General features: G+C 34.8%; 3 protein-coding genes across 3 annotated transcripts; 1 reads left to right on the top strand and 2 right to left on the bottom strand.

Moving 5' to 3' along the window:
- Positions 1 to 3,640: 3,640 nt before the first annotated feature.
- LOC133317222 (uncharacterized) lies at positions 3,641 to 4,361 on the top strand. The gene is made up of 2 exons (XM_061519062.1): positions 3,641 to 3,685; positions 3,951 to 4,361. Exons 1-2 carry the CDS (start codon positions 3,641 to 3,643, stop codon positions 4,359 to 4,361), a joined length of 456 nt encoding a protein of 151 aa, XP_061375046.1.
- Positions 4,362 to 13,854: 9,493 nt separating this feature from the next.
- On the bottom strand, positions 13,855 to 14,976 carry LOC133317221 (putative fasciclin-like arabinogalactan protein 20). The gene has a single exon (XM_061519061.1). The coding sequence runs from the start codon at positions 14,974 to 14,976 to the stop codon at positions 13,855 to 13,857; it is 1,122 nt and encodes a 373-aa protein (XP_061375045.1).
- Positions 14,977 to 16,912: 1,936 nt separating this feature from the next.
- On the bottom strand, positions 16,913 to 26,363 carry LOC133317278 (uncharacterized). Its single transcript, XM_061519137.1, has 9 exons — positions 26,242 to 26,363; positions 25,950 to 26,084; positions 23,298 to 23,414; positions 23,027 to 23,155; positions 22,091 to 22,267; positions 21,548 to 21,688; positions 19,338 to 19,523; positions 19,088 to 19,159; positions 16,913 to 18,712 (listed from the first exon to the last, which is right to left on the bottom strand). Exons 1-9 carry the CDS (start codon positions 26,341 to 26,343, stop codon positions 18,551 to 18,553), a joined length of 1,221 nt encoding a protein of 406 aa, XP_061375121.1. The 5' UTR covers positions 26,344 to 26,363; the 3' UTR covers positions 16,913 to 18,550.
- Positions 26,364 to 26,615: the final 252 nt, after the last annotated feature.

Here is a 26,615-nt window from a genome sequence, read left to right as displayed (position 1 = left end):
TTTTTTCTTTTTAATTATCAATGACTTGTTGACACCAACTTATCTTTTATTACAAAGTCAAGTCATCTTTTTAAATTGTCATTATGCCTTAAAGTGACAAGTGACAATCTTTCCTGGCTCTTATTTTCAGTTATATATATATATATATATATATATATATGTGTGTGTGTGTGTGTGAATTTAGTGAGCATTCTTTTTGTAACATCCCGGATGCCAACGAGGGCGGGGAGTGATCGCTGGTGCGAAAGAGCATGGACAAAGAGCGACTCCTGACCGGCTTTCAGTGGGGGATTACATGAATGAATCGAATTGACACCCGAAAGAAAGAGATTCCAAAGACTGTGCATGTATGAGACTGCATAGTTTGAGATAACTTGTAAGAATTAATTGATACCATCTATACTAACAAGATGCATCTACTTTTCGGTAGCCCGGAACGGAAGAACTCCATAGTTAAGCGTGCTTGACTTGCAGTAATTCTGGGATTGGTGACCTCTTGGAAGTTTTCGCGGGAAGCGTGCGAGTGAGGACAAAGCACGCTGAAAAGTCTCGTGTTAGTGTGTGTGGATAGCCATTGATTCTTAAAGCGGCCGGGCGTTATAAGTGGTATCAGAGCAGAGCCTCTCTTCCAGTAGGGTGTGGTTCGAGGACGAACCAGGCAGAAGCTGGTGGGCATGTAACATCCCAAGCGCTGACGAGGGCGGGGAGTGATCGCCGGTGCGAAAGGGTATGGTGCGAAAGGGCACAGACAAGGAGTGACTCCTGACAGGCTTCCAGCGAGGGGATATATGAATAAATCAAATCGACACCCGAAAGACAGACTTCCAGCGAGGGGTTACACGAATCGAATTGACACCCAAAAAAGAGCGATTCCAAAGATTGTGCAAATATGAGACTGCACAGTTTAGGATAATTTATAAGAATTAATTGGTACTACCTATACTAACAAAATGCATCTACTTTTCGGTAGCCCGGAGCGAAAGAACTCCATAGTTAAGCGTGCTTGACTTGCAATAATTTTGAGATGGGTGACCTCCTGGGAAGTTTTTTCAGGAAGTGTGCGAGTGAGGAAAAAGCACGTTGAAAAGTCCCGTGTTAGTATGTGGAGATAGTCATTGATTCTTGAAGCGACCGGGCGTTACAAGTGGTATCAGAGAAGTTTCACCGGGACGTTCACTGATTTATTGCTTAAATGTTAGAATTACCTGTTGATTGTCTCTTGAGTATCATGATAATGCATATTTCATCACTTGATTGAGCGTAGCTAACCTTGTGCAGTTGTGTGTAGATATCATGGCTCCTCGAGGGAGACCACGACGGGTAGTTCAGAACCAACCATGTTGCTGCTGCTTTAGCAGCACTTCAGCAGACCTTGAATGAGACAAGAGAGGATGATCTAAGGAGAATAAAAGAAGCTAGAAAGCGTGATAGAGAGCAGATGAGGAAGGCAAGTGAAGACCTTGATAATGCATCCAGCATATGGGTAAATCCAAGCCAAAAAGAGAAAGAATATTGGTTAATCTTAAGTAAAAAGGCAATATTTACTGTTGATCTGTTAAAATCTCAATCAGAGATTGTGCAACTGATTTTATGCTGATTTCGTAGGAAAAACAGACAAACTGGAGCTCAATGGGAAAATACCAAACTGAAGGCCCACGCTGATAGCGTGGGTGTGGCGCTGACAGTGTAGAGGAGCCTTTTCATACAGATACATATACACTACTAGCGTGGAATTCACGCTAGTAGCGCCAGAATTCAAAATCATCCCGAGACATCAACGCTACTAGTGTGGCACTCACGCTAGTAGCGCCATACTTTCCTGCAACCCACGCTCACAGCGTGGGAACCACCCTAGTTGCGTGGAACTCCAGTATTGTGAACAAAACTCTCATGCTATCTGTGTGGGAACCATGTTAGTAGCGTGGGAGGTGCGGACAAATTAGCAGTAAATCCTATTTTAAATCAGAGAAAAGATCACACTGAGATTTACGACGAAGATTTAATCAAGATATCTGAGCAATACACAAAGTCTATAAATAGAGGTTTAGACTCCCAGAAACAATCATCTCTGGCTGGAGCAAATTGGAGGATCAGAGAATTGAGAGAATTCTTGGAAACTCACGCTGAAGATCAGGATTCCACGGAAGTTGAAGGCTGAAGACATTGAGTTTTTATTCTTCTTCTTTTCTTCTTTATAGTTTATGAACAATTTTTCTTTTTATTTGTTTAAGTCAGACATAAACATGTCTGGCTAATTTCTTTATGTAGTTGGGATCACGGACCCGATGTGAATCCTTTTATATTTTCTGTATTGATATTTTATAATTTAATTAGTTAGTTTGTTTTATTCTACCTGGTTTAATTTTTCCATATCCTGTTTAGAATAGGCCACTCTAAATTATAAGACTTTGAGGGTTAGAATTCACAATAGACATATTGGGGTTTTAATCTGGATAGGGGTAGAATAACAATTTGTGTATGATCTAGACATAGGCTTATATAAATTGCAGACTCATAATTCATTTGCTTAATGCTTAATTCAAGAAGGATCACTAAGACATTAGGGTTCTAATTGGGTTAAAGGGTTGAAATCACTAAGACATTAGGGTTCAACTATTTTGTAGGGAAATAATGAATTGTCTGAACAAACGAATTAATTATTTATAAAATACAATATAGGAATATAAGGGAGGATCAGAGGTAAAGTGTATCCTGGCTACAATTTTCTTACGAATTTTTCATCAATCTTTTCTCGCGTTCTTGATCTTTTCTTGCATGCGTTCAAAGTCCACTGTTAATTAAATTCTGTTTTTAAATTCAATTGTTTTAATTTCTATTTTGGATTTTCCAAACTCAATTATTTCACAACACAAACAAATTTTCTGTTCCAACTCAAGGGGAATAGTTAGACTAGTACTTGGTGCCTCAATCCTCGTGAGAACGATACTTTTCTTATCACTTTATTATTTGGAACGATCGGTATGACTTGCCGAGTTCGCAACATCTAAAGAGAATAAAAGAAGCTAGAAAGCGTGATAGAGAGCAGATGAGGAAGGCAAGTGAAGACCTCATGGCACACAGAACCGATTGGCCAATGCAGAGATGATCAGACTGTTGTTGGCTGAGGTACGTGGAGGACCTACACCACCTCCACCACCACATACACCACCGGTACAGCAGCAGGTTGCGCAGTTAGCAGATCCGATTCCAGTGGTTGAGCCTATCGTGCTGGGACAGGAGGGTGTTGGCGATATGTTACAGGGTGATGCAGCTGATTGGTGGACCAATGTTAGACATCCACTTGAGTGCCAAGGTTATGCTATCACTTGGCCATTGTTTGAGAGGCATTTTTTGCTGAAGTACTTCCTTGAAGAAGCTGGGGAAAAGAAGATGAGTAGGTTTGAAGACCTTAATCAAGGAAACATGACCGTTGATGAGTACTTGAGTAGGTTCAACAGATTGGAAAAGTATTCATGCTATGGTAGAGCTCCCCTCACTCCAGAAGACAAAGCCTTCAGATTCAAAAAGGGATTGAACGATATGATAGCTGATAAGCTGGCTGGCCATTGCACTAGAGACTTTGTGGAATTGATTCAACAAAGCCAGGACATCTAGGAGTATTTTCGCACTAGTGGAAAGGATGGGGCTGGAAAGAGTTACAGTAGCGGCACTACTCACAGGAAGGGTAAAGCCGTAAAGGAAAGGGCTTACAGGTGAATCAGAACAACAAGTTTAAGAAGATTGGTAATGTGAAGAATGGAAGTGGAAAAGCTGGAACTAGGAAGGTTCCCACATGTGCTAAATGTGGGAAATCGCATTTTGTTGTGTGTCGGCTCGAGCATAATATATATTTCAGTTGTGGACATGCTGGACATTTCTTTAGGGAGCGCCCCCAGAGAAAGGGACAAGTGGAAGCTATCCAGACTGTTCCGACTCTGATGGTCATTTAGGAGTCTCTAGCACCCCCTAGTGCCAGAGTTTATGCAGTCATTCAGCAGGAGGCCGAAAGGTCGCTTAATTTGATCAGAGGTACCATTCTTATCAGAGGATATGCTTTTGATGCTATCTTTGATTCAGGAGCTACCCACTCCTTCATATCGGAATTTGTTGCTAATGGGTTGCATGTGCCCATTTATGAGTTCACGCCTCCTATGGTAGTGAAGATTGCAACTAGAGACATAGTTTCTACTTCTTTGATATGCAAAGAAGTCGGATCCATATTTGAGAAAGAAGAGTATATGGTGGATTTGATAGTGCTTGAGGGCATGAATCTACACATTATTCTGGGCATGGATTGGTTGGTCCGATATGGTGTGATGCTTGATTGTTGTAGCAAAAGGATTTTCTTTTCTGCAAAGTGAGAGAAGCCGGACAATTTGTAATTGTCTGTACCGCAATTAAAGAAGGCTCTAAATGAGGGAGATGCGGGATACATTATTTTGGGAGGATTAGTAGGAGCCTCCAAGGAACCAACTGCTAACATTCCCGTAGTGTGTGAATTTGAGGACATGTTTCCAAAAGAAATTCCTCAATTTCTTCCAAAGAGGGAGATTGAATTCTCCATTGATTTATTGCCTGGTGTGGGGCCTATCTCCTTGGCTCCTTACCGGATGTCACCTGTAGAGCTTGCAGAGTTGAAAAAGCAGATTGAAGAATTGTCCCGTAAGAAGTTCATTAGACCGAGTGTATCTTTTTGGGGTGCACCAGTAATTTTTGTGAAGAAGAAAGACAGGACTATGAGGTTGTGCACGGATTACCGACAATTAAACAAGGTAACGGTGAAGAACAAGTACCCCCTACCCTGCATTGATCATTTGTTGGATCAGCTTAGGGGTGCTTCAGTATTTTCGAAGATTGATCTCCGTTCCGGATATCACCAGATCCGGGTAAAGGCAGAGGATATTCCGAAGACGGCTTTCCGATCCAGATATAGGCACTATGAATATTTAGTGATTCCATTTGGGCTTACTAATGCCCCGGCAGTGTTCATGAGTAATATGAGCCGGATCTTCAAACCACATCTAGATCAGTTTGAAGTGGTATTAGAGTAGGGCCTTTCTTCCAGTACGATGTGGTTCGAGGACGAACCAGACAGAAACTGGTGGGCATGTAACATCCCGGGCGCTAACAAGGGCGGGGAGTGATCGCTGGTGCGAAAGGGCATGGACAAGGAGCGGCTCCTGACAGGCTTCCAGCGGGGGGTTACATGAATGAATCGAATCAACACCCGAAAGAGAGGGATTCCAAAGACTGTGCAGGTATGAGACTGCACAGTTTGGGATAGCTTATAATAATTAATTGGTACTACTTATACTAACAAGATGCATCTACTTTTCGGTAGCCTAGAACAGAAAAACTCCATAGTTAAGCGTGTTTGACTTGCAGTAATTCTGGGATGGGTGACCTCCTGGGAAGTTTTCTCTCGAAAGTGTGCGAATGAGGACAAAGTTGTATTTTTAAACGACATGGATTATGTTCTTTTAGCATTTTTAACTATATTTTTTTTGGAATATATAATTATAATATTAAAGTTTTTTTCTCTCTTCGGAAACTGTCTGGGTATGTGCAAAGTAAAAAAAAAGTATAACTTTAATATTATTACTAAGCATTCCCGAGAATGTATAGTCAAATACTGTTAAAAGGATATAAATTTATATCCTTTAAACAGATACTCCTTTTTCCACACACACACACACACACACATATAAGGGTAGGTTATATTTATAAATTTTTTGTTTACAAACTACACTATGTATTTCTGAGGAATGCATTCAAAACTGAGTCTATTCTTGGGAATATATAATTGAGTTTGTACATAAAATTTTAGTAAATATAACAGTTTCGATATATATATATATATATATATATATATATATATATATATATATATATATATATATAGAGAGAGAGAGAGAGAGAGAGAGAGAGAGAGAAAATATTTCTCAAGCAGCTGGAGATAAGTTTATCTCCGGCTACCCCAAAACTACGTCGTTTTATTTATTTATTTCCTTATATTAATTGATTCACCTTTGAATGATTATGATTCTCTTTTTCTCTCTCTTCTTTTATCACTGTTGATCCATCTTTGTACGGTTATGATTTACTAGCCGGAGATAAGATTATCTCAAGCAGCTTGAGAAATGATAAGCCCATATATATATATATATATATATATATATATATATATATATATGGGAAAAACAAGTATCATGTTGTAGGACAATTCTCTTGTCACGCTATAGAGACAATAAGTGTGGGGTCCACCATTTTAAAATAAAAAGAAAAGGAAAAAAATGCAGCTCAAATATCGATGTATGTGTAGGAATATTTGTCATGCAACATGACAAATGCAAAACCCCATATATATATATATATATATATATATATATATATATATATATATATATAGCAAAACATTTTGTCATTTTAAAGGACACAAGTTATGTCTTTTTAGCTGCTTATAACTATGTATTCCGGGGAACTATGAAGCACCGACACTTCAAAAATCCTGGTGTGTCGTGTCTGACACTTTCCGACACTCTCGGACACTCCGACACTCCCCGACACTCCAACACGAATTATAGAAATTCAAAAAAAGGTTCAAAGGTTGCGTTGCGTTGAGTTTTTAGTTTCAACTATTAGATTTGTTAGATTACGTTTACCATTTTATTGAGTTTAATATAAATATTTGGAATATCTTCTATTTCTTTACAAAATTTATGAATATTAGAAATTTAGATTCGTTTTTGTTAAATTATTGAATATTAAATATAATATACACTACATAAATTAAAAATATTATTTAATATCAAAACATGTCCTAACGTGTCGAAATCCAACATTTTTTAGAATTAACATGTCGGAGTGTCGTGTTGTATCGTGTCACGTGTCTTGTGTCGGTATCGGTGCTACATAGCCGGGGAATACATAGTTACAATATTAAATTATACTTTTATCCACTTTTCACTTCAGCTGACAGCTTCTTAGGAGAGAGAGAAAAAATACTACTTTGATCTTATAATTATGTACTCCAGGATGTACATTGTTGTAAGCAGCTAAAATGACACAACTTACATCATTTAAAATTGACAAATTATTTTCCATATATATGTGTGTGTGTGTGTGTGTGTGTGAGAGAGAGAAAAAAAAAATATTTCTCAAGCTGCTTGAGATATATTTACCCAAAACTACGTCATTTTTTATATTTATTTTTTATATTAATTGATTCGCCTTTGAATAGTTATGATTCTCATTTTCTCTCTCTTCATTTATCTCTATTGATCCATCATTGTACGGTTATGATTTAGTGGCCGGAGATAAAGTTATTTCAAGCAGGTTGAAAAACGATAAGCCCTATATATATATATATATATATATATATATATATATATATATATATATAAATATATAGACACACACACACACATAGGTAATGTATGTCTTATATTGCAGGACAAGAAAATAATCTTCCTACATACCCTTTGATTTTTTAGCCCTATTTTTTTATAAAAAAAAAAACTTCGGACCCCACCAAAACCTAAATCTGTAGGAAAGTTAACAACATGAGAAAAGTAACCTTATATTATAAAATAGTAATTACTAAGCTTGATTTTCAATAACTGATAACCGTTGATTGACAGAAATCAAAGGTTATGATTTGGTATCAAATTTCAAAGTTTGACATCGGATTCAAAGGACCCTGCCCTTATATATATATATATATATATATATATATATATATATATATATATATATACATAATTATAAGAGAATTGTCCTACAACATGATACTTGTTTTTCCCATATATATATATATATATATATATATATATATATATGGCAAGATCCTTTGACACTAGTGTCAAATTTGAAGTTTGACACCTCATCTGAGAGTCGTTAGATCAAAAAAGATCAACGACTCTAATTTGTAAGCATGTGGCACCATTGATCTTTTTTGATCTAACGGCTCTCAGATGAGGTGTCAAACTTTAGATTTGACACTGGTGTCAAAGGATCCTATCCCTATATATATATATATATATATATATATATAGAAATGGAATAATTTTTTTTATTTTATAGGCTATAAATTTTATTTTCTACACATACATAAAAATTTATGAGTCTCATATTTTCTTTTTTTCTCTTTTCTCTTCACATGGTTCTCGTATACTTTTATATGTGTAGAAAATAAAATTATCTCCTACTAGGGGTGTTCATCAACCGATTCAAACCGCGGTGACCGAACCAAAAAATTGATAACCGAATTAATCGAAACTGAAAAAAAATCGAAAATTTTAAATGGATTGGATCGGCTTTTGGTTTGGTTGGTGAAAACCGATTCAATCCAAACTGATCCAATATGTTAATTCCAATATATCTAATTGGGCCTATTCCCCAATCATAGCCCAAAAAATTCTAAACCCATAAGCTAAACTCAAGAAAAAATCTAGTCACATCGTATGAGTAAAATTTTGTCTGTGTAAAATTTTATATCTCATTGCCCAAAACCAGATACAAGAAAAAAACCTAGCCAACCCATCAGCGATTTAGCGAAATCAAGGGGTCCCAACTTCCAATTTGTTGAAGACTTGGAGGTGAAGGTTCCAAATGGTTTAACTGTTATTTTTTCAATTCTATATTTCTGCTGCTATATTAGTTTCTCCATGTCGTTAATGCTTTTTTGTTTAAGTTTTTAAGTTTTAAGAATGAAATAAAAATAACTTCATTTTACAACAAATGTTCTTTTATTGGTACATTCTAGCAAGTCTTCGTTATTATCCGTCATTGTGATTTCAACCTTTGAATATGATACTATAAAAGTATGAATTTTTTGCTACATAAATATAGCATTTGAATTGAGTTAATGATTTATTTTTATTTAGTTTTATGATTTTCACGTGAATGTAATACCACTATAAAATTTATGTGCCAAAATTTGAAATAAAAAATTGTTTTAAGATTTCTCTGTATTAGTAATTGAGATTAATTTTTCTTACTTTGTTATTGTCTAAAAAATTTTCTTATCCAACAGGTGATAGATACTTGAAACCGAGTTTACCTATTTTCAACTTTTTGTTGTACTTTATTAAAAATTAGATTATCGTTTACTGATGCTTCTAGATTGCACAATAATCATCATACAAACTTTACAAAGTTAATACATACAAAAGATATGTTATTTGCACAATAAATATCATACAAATTTTAGATTTTTTTAAAAATCGAAAATCGATCCAATCCAAAGTGAATAAAATTGATTGGATTGAATTAAATTTGAAAAAAATCTAAATCAAATAAATAATTACATTATCAAACTGAAAAAATTAAATCGAATGATTTTGTTTTCAAAACCAATTAAATCTAGACCGCCAACAATCCTATCTCCTCCGTGTCATTAATTCCATATATAAAACTTTCAAAGGTCATATCACTACGCTCACGGATTACATATAGGTCAAAAAAAGTCGGCTGGGGGGACCCCCGGAAAAAAGCTACACATGGAGGCAGACTCACAAAGAGACAATAGTCATTTTACGCGAATGTGTTAAAAGTAGAAGTGATTCAATAAGTACTTATTAAATTTTTAGAAATATGATCCGTTTATAAATATTTTTTGTAAAGTACATTAAATATTGACTGATCGTATACTATATGGTTAAAATATGACTGTCGTACTTAGTGTAGTTTGTAAGAGTTTGTAAACAAAAAAATTTGTAAATATAACTTGCTCCAAATTTTTATATTAATTTTTGAAGTTTCATAAATTAAATTTAGTTCATGATAACTTTCAATCTACTGTAGTTAGTAAAGGGAGTGTCTGGTCAAAAGAAAAATATGAATGTTATTGTTAGAATATTAAAAAGTAAATTATCTTAATATAGTTTAAAATATTCTAGAGATTTTATTTTTTTTATGTCATATTTTTATTTTATTTTAGGGAAAAGTGTTTATCCTTTTAAATAACACAACTTATATTTTTTCACTCTTATAAAGAGGTGGGACCCACATTTTTATTTTATTTTTGTTGACTCTCTCTCCTCCTTTATCTATCTCTTTCTCTCTTAAAATGACACAATTTTACATCTTTTAAAATGACACACACTTTATCCTTTATTTTATAAGTCTTATTTAATATAAATAGAGTTTGGTACTTTATCTTTTGAATCATAACCGCATAATATCATATTATTCAACATATAACACATCAACATATCATATTTCTCTTCTTCTTTTTTCTACAACTATGTCTATATTCCTATAATTTTTTTTTTGGATATTATATTCCTATAATTTTAACAAATATCAATGCAATACCATGCTCCGTAATAGTTACTTGATTTAATATAATGAATTCATATATATAATATGAAGACACTTTGTAATATCATGAATTGTCAACTGACATGTAGTTAGTTAGAAGAGATTGGTTGAATCGGTAATATCCGCATCAATACTTTGTAATATATAGAATTTGAATTCACTTTTTTTTTTTTTTTGTAGTTACAGAAGATAAGTTATTTGCAGTAAATTCAATACGACGTTGTTTTGAGACAGAAATTAAGATGTTTTTGTAATTTTAATTTATTTCAGGTTATAATAATCTTTATATTTATAATTTTTTAAAATTTCAATACAAAAACGATATTGTTTTGAAAATAAATGTAGATAACTTTTTTCTTTTTGATTTATCAAATGCAGATAACTTATTTGCGAAACATTTCTCCCATAAAATTTACATATTAACGTACTGCTAGGTTGGTTGACGAAAACCATACGGTTCACCACTAACTTGAAACATTAATTGAAGGTTTGAGAAATTCAAATTTGTAAAAACACAATTAATTCACTGATTAGTACATCAAGCTTTATTACACCCATATCATTCGTATTTTATGCTCCCTCTCATGGTACCAGAACGTGAACATTCTCACGTCTTAACACAACGAAAACACAAAACTTAATTCACTAATTATGTTCTTGAATTGAAGTAACATATACTCAATACAAGAAGATAAGTAGGGGGCTACTCTACACATGATTACTTTGAACATTCTCTACTCCACTTCTTCTTAAGATACTTGTGCCAAATGCCGAACGCTATAATTAACCCTAGGACACCAACCGATACTCCGATGATGATACCAAACGATGATGACGATGATGAAGATGAAGATGAATCATCAGATGATGAAAAATATGACGTGGGTGGAGGCCATGTTTGCGAGGGCGGTGTCAACGACCAAGGCAGGGCCACCGTTGGATTTGGTGGAGAAGGAGTGGCCACCGGTAGCGGTGGTGGTGGTGGAAGAGGAGTTGTTGACATTGCCGTGATGCCTTAAAGTTCAATTTCAGTGACGTGTTATTTGATGAAACTCAAGTACCTCTCTCTCTCTCTCTCTCTCTCTCTTCCTATGTATATGTGTTTGTTTCTCTTTGAGTTGCTATGACTCATGGAGGAAATAAATTTATAGGCGCAAGGCGTTTATGAGAGTTACATTTTAATTTTTTATTTTTTGGTTCTGTTTATTAATAGTACAACTGGTAGTTTAATCTTTAAGCAAAACGAAGGAACCTTCCTCAGGAGAGATGTTCCAAGTTGTTGCCTTCGTTTGTCAACTTGATTAGTCAATAATCAATTATATAGGTTCGGATTAACATATTTGAATTAGGTAGAGAAATCTTCAACCGAACGTAAGTGGATCATAATTGATCTGCTGGGGTTGAAATTTAATTCCATCAAAGTTGACCTTAAAGAAACATTAATTTTTAAAAATTTATGAAAAATGGTAAATGTTCATCTAAATTTTATACAAAAGATTAAACAAATCTGCATATTATTATTGTTAGGGATGGGCGAGAGGTTGGGTTGAGTTCAGTTCGTTCAACTCATGAATGTACAAATTTTGACCCAACTCAGTCCCTAAATAACGAATTAGTAAAGTTTACCCGTTGACTTAGGTTGAAGAAAGTTCAACCGGTGAAGTGTGAATGGTTCAAGGTGAAAGTGACAAATGAAGCTGAGTTGTGATAGGATTGTAGTAGCAATTCTGAGACACATAGCAAAATGAAGTAAACAAATAATTGGATGCTAAAAGGGTACAAGTCTTTCACAATATGAAGGAATCAACATCGCATAAGGATTACCGCCAACCACATAAATCAAGGGAGTGGATCCTCTCATGTAAAAAAGTAATCATGTGGTCTGGTCATGTTATTTGATCACAATTCACAATCATTTATTTAAAAATTATACATTTTTCTCTCAATTATCTCATCATCAATTACTGGTTAAGATCAAATAACATGAAAACATTATTACTTTTTCACGTGAGAGAATTCACTTCCAATCAACTATAACTGATGGTTCTAGTTTAATCAATAGTTTTGAGTTCATCAATAGTTTTGAGTTCGAGCGCAACACATGTTATGACAGGAAAGTGACCCTATACGAGCTGCAATGACCTTAATGATGCGATGTCAGGACGATATCGAGGTACGCCAGGAAGAAAACTCAACTCCACCCGGTGGGATATTTTAAATGTAAAAGATAATTTTACAGAATAAGAATAGTTGCGATTCTCTGCAGTAAAAGATAATTTTGAATGTAATTCGATAAACCCAAGCTATTGGATCAACAACTGCAGAGTGGTGCAGTTTTTCCAAATCTCAAGACATTCAAATACTTTTTCCTCTTTCTATAAAATTATCACCAAATGATGTCATGTTGGGTATTAAATCCAATATATGTTTGTGTGTGGTCAATTAACATAAATATAAGAGTATAAGTGGATAACTCTTACATGAATCTGTTATCATTGTTATCATTGTTTATATTTTGTGTTTAATAGTTTAAGATTAGCTCATTTAGTAACGATAGGAAATATGAAGAAAAAGAATAATAAAGTATGACATTAATAGAAAGAAAGGATTTGACTCTTACTCTATTTATTAATTTGAAAATTAATATATTTTTAAAGATAATTCATAATGTTATTAAAATTTCTAAGACTTTGATAAAAATATTTCTATTTTTTAACAACTTATAAAAATCTCAAAAAATTAAAAATGCTAAATGTAGGATATTTTTATGAATAAATTTGTGAATATTTTACGTCTCTATCTCTACATCTACTCTGAGTAGTGTAACCACTTGTATACATGGTACTGTTCATATGTGTTTTATATGCGGATATATTGTTCATGGTTATTGTTCATACACGAGATTATTGTTCAACACTACTCATAGTTATTATTTATACACGAGATTATTGTTCATGATTACTGCTTGTAAGCGAGATATACGAGATTATTGTTTATGATTAATATTCATACATGAAATTACCGTAATTTTTTCTATAATAGACACTTCCTCCATTGTTCTCTTGAATGAAAAACTCAATATTTTTTTTTCTCTCTATAATTCCTTTCTCTTATATTTCCTATCAATTTTATAACAGATATAAATTAGTTAAAAATAAACATTTTTTCATAAGTCTATCATCAATCTATCATGCATGTCCTAAAACATATCCACATACAAGTATACAACCAACATTAAAAAAATTGATATTTAACATGGAAAAATATTCTAAACATATATATCTACGTTACAAGTCCTTTCAGCAATATCATATCTACATTCAATTCAAGTATAAGTTCCGTTTTATAAAACCAAACGCACTTTTTTCTAGTTCACAGCACTAGCTCAATGTCAATTTTGCAAGAAAACACAACTAAGAATACCCAAACAGCATAGTATGATCAGCACAAATTAGAATGACCTAAATTCTCAAGACTGAATCTAAAATGTCAAGAACATCATCATCAATTCAATTCATATTAATTCATGGCCTAATGAAAAGTAGAGAAGTGGTAATGCCCTGCATTGTTTGCTGCACCATTGTGATTAAACCCAAACGAACATGATTCTTTAGCATCTTCCCCTGCATCCGAAACCTGATCTGAATCTTTAACTGCTTTCTTTTTTCCCTTCGGAACAGAGAGAACTTCTCGAAGGCCATGAACAACGAGCCAATCACTGTAGTACAACTCCGGAAAAATCACCGGCACTCCATTGAGCAACAACATGTCCTTACTAGATTTGGTGACGTTGATTGTGAACCCTCTCTCGTAAGTCCAAATCAACGTTCCATCTTCCAAAGTCACCAAATCGCTCCACAAGATCTTGCAAGGCACGAGGTGGTGGCGAAGGATCGCCGAGTAATCGCTCAGGTTCATTTTCCCCACGTGATTCTTCATCTCCTCGTCGATCGGCGCAAACAGCGTCAGCTGAGGGCGATCCAAGAGCCCGAGGAACTGCGTATCGAGAAACGAAGCGATAACAGAGCATCCTCGCGATCTCAACACGTCGCTCGCTTCCTTAAAAGAAAACGCCTCGTCGGAGAAAAACCACTTCCGGTTGTTCTTTTTGTCCGGAAAACAAGCGGCGGCGGCGGTGAGAGAGGTATTCGGGCGGCGAGGGATGATTTGCGCGGGAAGCTGGAAATATGGATCGAAGAAATTCTCGGTTGCGAAGATCACGAGGTAGCCGTCGTCGAAGATTGGGGAGGGGTTCACGGTCACGTTGTTGATGGAGACTCGGTCATCGGAATGCGAGGTGGTGACGGTGAGGGAGTGGCCGGGGAGTAGGGTGGCGATGTTGGCGCCGTAGGGGAGGGAGCTGATGCTGTGGAGAGAGAAAGCGTGAGGGAGGAGGTGGTAGCGGAGGAGAGAGAGAGGGAGCTGCGGGATCTTGTTGAAGGCTACGTCGTTTGGGGCGAAGATGGTGATTGAGCGAGTTCGCGGCGGGAGGAGGCTTTGCGACGCCAGCTCGAGGTTGAGAGCCATGGTTTCGAAGCCGGAGCCGGAGAGGATCTCGGCGGCGTCGAGGATGGTGGAGGAGGGGAGGGAGGAGGAGAGGGAGGAGAGAGAAATGAGGAGGAGAGAGAGAGAGACGAGTGTGGTGGAAGCCATTGCAAGTGAAATTGGCGTGTGTTTGTGTTCGTTATAGGGAGGAGTGGCAGAAATGGTAAATTGAGAGGGTGAAGAAGGGTTCGTTTTAATTTTTTTTTTGGCGGGAATGGTTTTACACGTGGAGATTTCTGGTTGCGTGGTGAGGGAGGATGTTGGAGTTTCGTACTTTCGTTGGCGAAGGCTTGATAGACGGTTTTGAGCAAATGACTGAGATGCCCCTGATGCATAAAGCAGCAAATATTTAAGACACATTCAGATAATACTAAAATAAAAACGTTTTTATGGTATTATTTAAAGAAAATTCTGAATTTTAAATAAAATAAAATAATAACAAACGGGATCTTAAATTTGTTGCCATTTTCATATTATATATAATTGAAATGATCATGACCTTAATTACCTTTCCTAGGAACTGGTTATGCATACTTATAAATTATATATTTTTAGGGTTCGTTTTTTCTGCAGTTAATGTAGATAAGTTATCTGCAGTAAGCTTAATATGACGTCGTTTTGGAGCAGAAATCATGGTATTTTTATAATTTTAATTTATTTCAGGATTATTGTAGTCTTTATAATTATAATTTTTTTAATCTTTCAATTCCAAAACGACGTTGTTTTGAAAGTAAATGCAGATAATTTATCTGCAGTAAGTGCAGAAATATTTATCTGATATTTTTATGGTTATTTTCTTTGTGCAGGGTGAGAAAATTTTCAGTATTCATGCAATATATTCTCTTACTAAAATTAGAAATAAGTAAAATTTATTTAATTCTAATAATAAAAGAGCAAATAAAATAAATGTAGTTAATTCACAGAAAAAGTACTAAAAGATATTTTTGAAAGAGATAAGCAATCGTCAGTTAAAATAAGCAAAAGAGAAGTCATCCTATGTGTTAATCAATTTTTCTCATAGTTGTGTTAACAGTGGTTGATTTCTTTTTACGTTTGGGATTATGGGGAGAATGTTATTTTTATTATGTAAAATGTGATGTACTTGGTTGAGTGAAAAGATAAAAAAAATGTTGAATATTTTGGTGTTTGGGGAATGATTTTGAAGAGTTATTAAGTGTAATCAAAAAATTCTTTATGCCTCTCCACTGCCAAATTAACTTCCAATCAAATTCTGGTTGCACCAATGTTGGTTGGTTAAGAATTGCATAGGCTGAAGCAACAGAAAATTCTCCGCTAGCTGTTTTGCTCCAAATGACTCTATCTTCCATGGACGAATCTACAAGGGGAAGAACATTCTGAATCGAGTTTAGAACCTGCAAAGGCAAAAAGTTTTGGAAAGCTGACCAATTCGAGTTCCCCTCCTATGTGACATAATCTGCGATCACTCCATCCCTGATTTCAATAGGAAGAGTTTGAGAGACATGATTCATGAGGGGAGAGTACGAATAAAGCCAAGGATCCATCCAAAATCGAGTACGTCTGCCATCACCCAATAGGATAAGTGAATTATTAAGAATTAAGGGCCAGTAAACCCAGAACTCCAGAAGATGAGTTTTTCTTGGGCTAAGCCATTTTGAAACATAGGTAACATTAATTTAGTCTCAGTCATAGAGTGTAATATCAAAATCATGCTTCTATGTACGAAATACAAAATTGAAGGACGAAATTGATGTTATTATTTTTAAAAAACTAAATCTATCTCAATTTCCAACTTCCAAAGACTAAATTATTGTCAACTTAATCTTTCAAGAACCATACTAATTAATAATTCCTACATATTTCCAGCCCATCCTTCAAAGTCCATATCCTTTGTTTAATTCAAAAGTAACAAGAAAATTTGCTGTACAGTAGGGAAAAAGAAGCAAGTGCAATAAGTTTGAAATATGCTTCTGATTTTTAACTCCGGTCAGTTCTTCATATAATAATAATAATAATAATAATAATAATAAATAAATAAATAAATAAATAAATAAATAAACTGACATTAAGACAAATATCCAATCCAATCCAAACAAAAATTAGAGGAGCCTCAGCTATTCATTCGAAGCAATGACCTCTAGTTCCTCGTTCCACAACATAGAAAGAAAACTCTTAGGTGGTGTTTGGTTGAAGAAATCTGAAAATTTCCCCATCTAAATGAACTTGGCATTCCAGAAAGTTGTTGTTTGGTAGAGAGGTTTATTGAAGTTTCCCATCTATGCTATTTGCATAGCATTTCCTATTTGGTTGTAGAAAGCCATCCATTGGCACTCTTTAGAATATGAAGTTGGGGGTGGTTTTTTGGGGATAGCTGGGTAAGTTGAAAAATGAGAAAATGAAGCAGACCAAAATACCCCTTTGTAATCCTTCTTCTCTTTCTTTCCACCGTCTCAACCACAGCAGCCACCTGCAACCACCAACAGCAGCCACCTGCAACCACCATCAGCCGCCGCGGGCGGTCACCATGGACAAAAAGATAGAAATTGTAGCTCATAGCGAGGAAGAAAGAGGGAGAGAGTGAAAATGACATGACTGGAACAGAACCCATAAAGGCCATGAAGCACGGTTAACCAATACTGCTACCAAACAAATACAGGCTATGAATCATCAGATTAAATTTACTTACTGCTCCACCTTTGTACAGTGTTTAAGATCTATTTCCATTTTTCGGTACGTTTCGAAGCAACAACCCACAGATGCTAGAATTTTCCAAAAAATTTCTCTAATTTACAATTTTTTTATTTTCCCAAAAATTTTAAAAACAGGGATATTTTCGTAATTGTCACTTATTTCCCCATCTATATTTTACCTCAAACCAAACATAGATTTTATAAATCTTACCTAATTTACCCAGTAAATTTTTTTCCAACCAAACAACTTTTTTTACATTTTCCTATCAAACTCACTTTTCAACCATTTCCCTATCAATTACATTTCCCTAGTATTCTTAAAATTTATCCTCAACCAAACGCCCCCTTAGTAATTTGACAAGGATGACTAGATAGTAGATAACAAGCTTTCACTCGTTCCAAGTTGGCTAATGGTTCAGTTCAACAACTAAAGCCTAAAACAGTTCAGAGACAAAAATGAGGTCTGAAACCAAATTCTGCTAACCCTGCCACGAAGCCAATTCGGTATATTTTGCAAACTTGATCTACCCTGTGTTACTAGATAAATATAAGTTAAACTGCTACCTTAAAGCTAGAAGCTATTTATAAGCTAAAGCTAAAAAAAAGAGCTTAAAAAAATAAGCTAAAAGCTGTTTGGAAATTACATAAAAGCTTTAGCTTAAAAATTATTTAAAAGTACATATTTCAAGAAAATTATCTTTCTCTCTATCTTTATCACTCTTCATTAAAAAAAAAAAAAGTACACAATTCAAGAAAAACAGATAAGAGCTTAAAAAAAAACTCCTCCTAAGAGCTTTTAGTTTTTAGCTTTTTTCTTCATTATAAAAAAAAGAGCTTTTCGTTATAAGAGCTTTTCCCAAAATCTGTTTGGCCTAGCTTATGCTTATAAGTAGCTTCTAGCTTAAAAATAAGACGATCCAAACAGGCACTAAATAAATATGCCTACAAGGCATAAAACCCAAGAGATGATCCACCACTCCTTCAATGGTTAGATTGAACTCTCAAATGTTTAATCAGGAGATAGCTCTTTCTCTTGAAATTGAGCTACCATTGACGGGCATTAAAGAAGTGCACCCAATGTTAATAATTTTATTTCGTCTAAGTGAAAATGGATCTATCCCCGCCTTGTGAGCTGCAATAACTCCAATAGCCTCCCAATAATTTGAGACTTGCAGCTGCAGAAGAAATGATTTCATCAATCCAATTGCAATGGAAGAAAAATGGAGTAATCAAATGGTGCTTATATTATAATTTAGACTAAGCATAACCAACAGAATAAAAAAACCTGTTCTTGAATGTCCTAAAATGGTAATATTATTCTTTTTACTTGTTTGTCTACAAGGCGAGCCTTGGAGCAGCGATGAGGTTGCTATTTGTGACCCTATCTACACTTTTGTCTATCCTTTCCCCATTTTATTCCTTAGTAAGCAAATTGCAAATATAATCAGCAGAACTTTTGCCAATTGATTTCTTGGGAATTTTGATTCAAATGGATAAAAGATCCCATCTCACTCTCAGCTTTTAACATGTACAAATGAAAAATCACGTACCACTTCAAAGCCAAGCTTATCTGCAGTATCATCGAGAACAGTTTCGTTTTCTTCTACAGTAATTATTAGTGGCTGCAAGAAAATTTTATACTGTCATATTTTGAAACAATAGAATTATAAAAATTTCAGGTTACACAGTTTGGTGTTCTGAGTGGAAGAAAGCTAAAATGCCATAAAGCAATAGTTATTCTTGATGATCAAACCAAAAAATAAGAATAAGGGGAAAAAATTAATCCGTTTGGATTTATACCTTATTTGTTTCACTTCTTGCAAAAGCAAGCGTCCCATCCCCTCCACAAGCATCTTTGGGAAGGATTACCGAATCTACATCACTTGCCAATATGCAACCCCTTTCCATGGATTCAGAGTACCTGACCGAGTATTGTGGAGCATTACTTAGGCCAGCAAGCACACAAGGCAGGAAAGTGTACCCAATCTATTTGCAAAGAGCAAATAAGTCACAAGTAGTATTAGCCATGCAAACGCAGAGGATGAGAAATATCTAATTTCTAATGAGAACAAAATCTTATTCTTTAATTTGATATATGAAATGTTAAAATAGCATCTTTTAAATATATTGAATTTTCATTCATTTAATGAAGACTTCAATCTTTGAAAATGAATCACATGGCAGATACTCCAATAAAAAGGGGAAGAGGAAGAAAGAGGATAACTTAACAACCTTACTATAACTGGCATTATTGCAGAATTGGTTTTTGATAGAGCCCAATCCATTTAGCCGACCTCAAATAGTACTCTTGTTGACTATGTATCAATGTTTGTAAATAAGGGGACTTTCATTTTCGTTCTAACTTATAACTCAGTACTTTCGTTTTTCTTAGAACTAAAGTTTCTAATTGTCTATATTCAAGAAATGTAGCAAATTAAACTTATTTTACTACGTCTTTACTGAAATTTTATAACATGCTACTTTGTGACAGCCACACAAATTAGAAATTGCCCATCCTAACCGTGGAATCAAATTCTCTAAAGCAGGCTGGTGGTAAGGGGTTTAATGATTTTTCCTATATGTCAATTAGCATAGGATATTCAAAACTATGTACACTACCTCATAATTCTTATTAGCTTTTTACAGCCTCAAGTTTCCATCAATATTCAGAGTTTTAAGAAACAATTCACACTAATATATATGTATATGCAGACATCAATACAAGAAATGCCTATTTTCAGCAATATCTATTTGTGGAGTAAACAGGTTTAATTTCAATTTTGCTTCAGCATTCAAGCATTTTCTATGGAAGTTGTGGTCAAGTACTGCACATTAAATATTCAGAACAGTGTTGTGTCTAGTTTATTTTTTCATAAAATGCCAAAGATTGAAGGACATATGGCATTTCATCCGAACAGATTATTTTGTCTCCAACTTCTTAGAAATATATAAAACAATAATGTAACGTCGCCTAATAACTTAAACTTTTGGGTTGAATTGGTTCTTTACATAGTATCAGAGCCTCAATGTCACAGATTCATTCAATGTTCCTTTCGTCTCTTGTTACTCTACATGGTATCTAGAGCCTAATGAGAAGAATCCTGATCCATTTTTTTTCGAGGAACCCACTGTTCATCGTCTTTTCCAATTTTTTTCCGGATACTATCACCTTGTCAGTTTCCGGATATCTCTTTTGTTCTTGGATCATCTGTGCGTCGTTGCCTTTTTCTTCACGAACCACCATTTGAAAACCTTGACCGTCGCTCCTCCGCCGTTGACCACCACCGTCTGGTAGCTTTTTCCGGCAAGCCACCTACTGTTGTGCTCGTCTCAACCGTGCGGTGTCGTCTATCCAGGTCTCGTCCCCAGAAAGTCCCTCATGCGCATGTCAAATTTTCGTGGTTGTCTTCCATTTGCCGGTGCGTGGCAACTCCTTTTCGGTGGAGACCAGTTGGGTTTTTCTCCCCTCTCTGAGACAATTCTAGATCTGATCTTGTTTTGGAGTTTTGACCTCGTATCACGGGTTTAATCCTCATCGCCCCCCATTTAATTAATTCTTGTGGAGTTTCTTAACACAGGTAGGTAGGCCTGTGCATTGTCCACCATTCAAGCCCAGTGGGCTCTCGTGTGAGGGGGCGTGTTAGAGATATATAAAACCATTCATGTAACATCACCTAATAACTTAAGTTTTTGGATTGAATTGGTTCTTTATATGATATCAAAGTCTCGATGTCACGGATTCATTCAATATTCCTTTTGTCTCTTGTTACTCTACATAACTTTAGCCCTGGTTAGGTTAACTACCGAGTCTCTCTCTCTCACTCATCTTTTGCTAGATCTTTTTTTGTTTTGGAATGTTACTTCTCTCTTGCTATTTGTTAAAATGAACAGTAAAACAAAAGAAAAACCAAGTTAACAAGAATTCAGATTTAATTGACTACTTGTGGACCTCATTCTAATATAGTTGAAGCACTAAAGATCAAATTATTCGTTATCTAAAGTTTACTAACCTCCTCAGCTGCTGATTTCGGACATAGAGATGGGCTCATGGGAAGTGGAGATAGTGCAGGAGCATGTGCACAAGGAATTTGGAACTCCTTCACGACTAGATGGCTTATAACTGCCTCAACTCCTGCCAATAGGTCTATTCCCTGAATAAGGTGAAAAAGAGGGAAGCAAATGTCAGTGACCAAATGATAAAATTAGACTAATGACTGAACCGCTGACCATGTGAAGGTATGACTGAGAAAAGTTCAGGAGAAAAATTTAAGAAAAAGAAAGAACAAAAGTTGCCAGCTTTGTTGGAATGTAGATGACAATGGTCAGAAGCTGATTCAAAAATCTCTTAACATCAAGCTAAAATTTCAAAAACTACTGTCAAAGAGATGATAACTGTGTCCAACAGGAGAACATAGAAAGGAGGATTACCAAGAAAGAGAAAGAGAAACATGATCCACGATTTCTTTTAATCCAATACAACTTGCACAATTAAGATATATTCTGTATTTAATACGTTGTTTGTCATATCATTTCAATAACCATTATTGCCATACCATTCCCTGCCGATAGTCATCTACATCATCAGTATCGTCATCTGGAAAACGTCCAACAACAGCAATGGCATTCACTTTTGACCTATTCACTAAAGTCCGCACAGCTCTAAGTAAAGAATCAGGGTTCTTAATCCTCCCTGTTGATTGGCCAGTTTCTGGATCAACCCATTTCTCTACCTGTAAAATTTGAAGCAAGTCAAAGTCATACATTAAGTTGGATGGCTAGCTTGCTCTAACTTTGGCTAGGCATTTTAAATTGCAATCGGATCATGATGTTAGATGCTAGAAATTATAGACATGCCTGAAGACTTCTTTTGTCCAACAAAAATACCTAAGTCCGAGAAACACACCTTTAACAAATGTCTGAAACGAGTAGAAAGTTGTTTAGAACTAGAGAAATAGAAAGAAAACACATACAACAGCAAGATAACCTGGCTTGGTTTCATCCCGTTAAAACTTTCTTATTTCATATTTTATTTTTATGGGAAAAAATATTATTTATTTTGTTCTTTCCAGTGCACAATATAGCATATCTTAAGTGTTAACAAGTACAAATCCTATAATTTTTATTTTCATATGAATATACGATTTATTCTCTAAACAAGTAACACTTGCAGAAAATTTCACCACTGTTTGATGTAAAGACAAATTTGACTGCATTAAAATAAAACAAAAATATCTAACAACAAGGCTAAGAATTTCTTTGTGGGATATCACATTAATTTTAAAGTGCTCCCTAAAGGGAGATCAATGGCAGTCACATTTTTAATTGTAAAACTTTCCATCGACCTTTTGCAAAAGAACCAAATTATATGTTGCAAAGTCCAAATTGTATGATTTTGTAAGCAAAGGCATATCTAGTTGAAGGAATTTCGGCTTAAATATAGGATGGTATACATTTCATTATGTTGGTTAAAATAAGAAGATACTGGATACCTTCAGCGGAGTGTCTGTGACAATATATTCCACAACAGGCAATCCAAGGGAAGCCCTTGCAGCATCAGCTACTTGTAACTGGCGAACCCGAAGCTCCTCCTCAATCCCAGCATCAAGAACTAACCCCACCTGCTTTACACCATTAAATTCAGTACGTAATTCGAAGTGGATAAAAGTAGCATGATTAAGAAAACACCATGTAAGTTGCAACACAGCATGACATAAATTAGTCAAGGATGCAGCACATTCAGAATATGTATTTGAGTCATACCCTGTTCTGGTGAACAGGCTGTAAGGCCCATAACCCTTCTGCAAATCGGTCAAGAGCATAACCTTCAACATATAATGTATTAGGCATCGGCCAGTATAGCATTGCTGCATTAAGCACCTGCAAAATTTAACAAGTCAAACAGCCAAGAAAATTAAATGCATATTTCTTCAACATTATCATTCAAGACAGCCATATAGTGGTGGTGAAATTAAGGGAACCATCCCATTAAGTAACATGCAAAAATAATTTAAAATGAGATAAAATATATCTTATCGATACATGGATATATATTAAAACAGCAATGCAGTTTCTTCATTTGAAAGCAAACAAGCAGTACTATCATCATACTATTATGCCTAATTGATTAATAAGATCTTTGAAGGCTTAGGAAAAATGCATACTGAAATCATAAATCTTGAGACATACTGCTTGAATGGACACTATGGAGGCGGGTAAACTCAGTTTGCTTTAAGGGGGCGTTTGGTTGAGGATAAATTTTAAGAATACTAGGGAAATGTAATTGATAGGGAAATGGTTGAAAAGTGAGTTTGATAGGAAAATGTAAAAAAAGTTGTTTGGTTGGAAAAAAATTTACTGGGTAAATTAGGTAAGATTTATAAAATCTATGTTTGGTTTGAGGTAAAATATAGATGGGGAAATAAGTGACAATTACGAAAATATCCCTGTTTTTAAAATTTTTGGGAAAATAAAAAAATTGTAAATTAGAGAAATTTTTTGGAAAATTCTAGCATCTGTGGGTTGTTGCTTCGAAACGTACCGAAAAATGGAAATAGATCTTAAACACTGTACAAAGGTGGAGCAGTAAGTAAATTTAATCTGATGATTCATAGCCTGTATTTGTTTGGTAGCAGTATTGGTTAACCGTGCTTCATGGCCTTTATGGGTTCTGTTCCAGTCATGTCATTTTCACTCTCTCCCTCTTTCTTCCTCGCTATGAGCTACAATTTCTATCTTTTTGTCCATGGTGACCGCCCGCGGCGGCTGATGGTGGTTGCAGGTGGCTGCTGTTGGTGGTTGCAGGTGGCTGCTGTGGTTGAGACGGTGGAAAGAAAGAGAAGAAGGATTACAAAGGGGTATTTTGGTCTGCTTCATTTTCTCATTTTTCAACTTACCCAGCTATCCCCAAAAAACCACCCCCAACTTCATATTCTAAAGAGTGCCAATGGATGGCTTTCTACAACCAAATAGGAAATGCTATGCAAATAGCATAGATGGGAAACTTCAATAAACCTCTCTACCAAACAACAACTTTCTGGAATGCCAAGTTCATTTAGATGGGGAAATTTTCAGATTTCTTCAACCAAACACCACCTAGAAAAAAAATGTAGATCCCACACATAGGAGGACAATGCTAAAATACTACTCAGCAATATAACAACACTAGCATGAACGACGTCACATTTATTCCAAAATAATTAGAGACAACATAAACCATATAAAATTAAGAACAAAATTCTATATATATACGAGGGAATATTACTATCATGTTACATAAGAATAATTCTCTCATGCTATAGAGAAAATTCAAGTGGAGCCCACCATTAAAAGAAAAAAAGAGGGGATGTGATTTTCAAGAGAGAACATAAGATAATTATCTCATCTAAAATGAGAATAATATTTCTCATATATATATATATGTGTTTGTGTGAAAAAATATTTTTGCTTTTGCTGTAAAAAAATTTGTCTGCCACACTCACATAAAAATGAGTAGGTCCCATTGTAAATAGAAGAGAAAAAAAAATTAATAGAACCGACTCACTTTTATGTGAGTGTGGCTGAGAAATTTTTTCTTCGATAAAAGTAGAAACATTAAATTCATATATATAATAAAACAATTAAATTATACAAATAAAAAAAAATAAGCCCAAGAATCTCAACTCAAGCAATATAAAATCTATTTAGGGATTGCGGGAATAACTCACATTCAAGTCACTTAACCAACAATTTAGCCTTCCCCAACTAGCATAAAGGAAAAAAAAGAAAAAGGAAGAAAAAAAAAGTGGGAATGCCAACCGGTCATAAATTATTTTTTATAAAAAACCAAAGGAGAGGTTATATTTACAACCCAAATAATTTACACATTCTTACAACCATATCTTAACCGTTGATTTTCGTTAATCATTGGTTGTCATTTATTGTGAATAAATAATTAATTAATAAATTTGATTTGTGAAAATCTTAACCGTTGATTGACGAAAATCAACGGTTAAGATATGGTTGTAAGAAGTTGTAAACAAAAATAAGTTGTAAATATAACTTTTCCTATAAATAAATCCTGAGAAAAGTGTTTGTCATCTTAAATGACAGAAAGTTATGTCATTTTAAGAGAGATACAGACACAGAAAATTTAAATTTTAAATTAAAAAAAAACCACTCACCTTCTCTCTTCCATAATTTCTGTTTTTTTGTGACTATCTCTCTCCTAAAATGACATAACTTATGTCATTTAGAATGACAAAGACCAAACCTTAAACTGAAATATTTCTTTCCGTATCAAAGGAATCATAAAATAACCGAAAAGACTATATTACCCTTACATAAAAGTGATAAAACAGATAAGACAGCTTTGTAGACCAGTAAATTAAAAAAAAAAAAAAAAAAGCAATTTGGGATTGGGAAGTAATTACATACGTTAGGGTGAGTGATAAGGCAATCAACGACGGTGGAGAGAGCGCGAGCCACCGGTAAGGCGTCGCCGGCGAATCCCCCAATAGCAGCTCCAATCCCTGTCGGCACTATCATCACGCTCGTGTACTGCCTCTTAAACTGCATTCCCAAACACACCACACAAAAATCATTTTCAATTTATATCCTTAAAAATTTAGTGAAAGTAAATTTTCTTCTTCTTCTTTTTCATTTTTTGAAGCAAAGGGAGAAAGAGAAAGAGAGGTAGAGAACTATAGTGAGTGAGTAAGTGAGTGACCTTAAAAGATTCGGAAGAGAAGGAGCATGAAATGGTTCGTTTGGAGCGTCGAGTGAGAAATCGGTGAGAAAAAGGAGTTGTAGGGTTGAGTGTGAATGCCATTTTTCACCCCTCAGAATTCGTATTCGGATTTCAGACAGGGAGTTCTTCCTTTATCTTAAATTTAAAAAGGAAAGGTTAAACTTACAATTTTTTTTATTACGTGTTATTATTAAATTTTAACAGTTGATTTTTGTAAATCTAATCGTTATAATTTATTGGGTCATATTTATTAATTAATTATTAATTCTAATAAATTATAATATTTAGATTGACAGAAATTAACGGTTAAGATTTGATGGTAACAAGTACTAAGAAAAAAATTAGTAACTATA

This window comes from Gastrolobium bilobum, unplaced genomic scaffold, assembly GCF_033153095.1.
Source record: "Gastrolobium bilobum isolate Gb01-03AN ecotype WA unplaced genomic scaffold, APGP_CSIRO_Gbil_v1 utg1269, whole genome shotgun sequence".
NCBI lineage: Eukaryota > Viridiplantae > Streptophyta > Magnoliopsida > Fabales > Fabaceae > Gastrolobium > Gastrolobium bilobum.
This window is presented reverse-complemented; position numbering and strand designations above follow the sequence as displayed.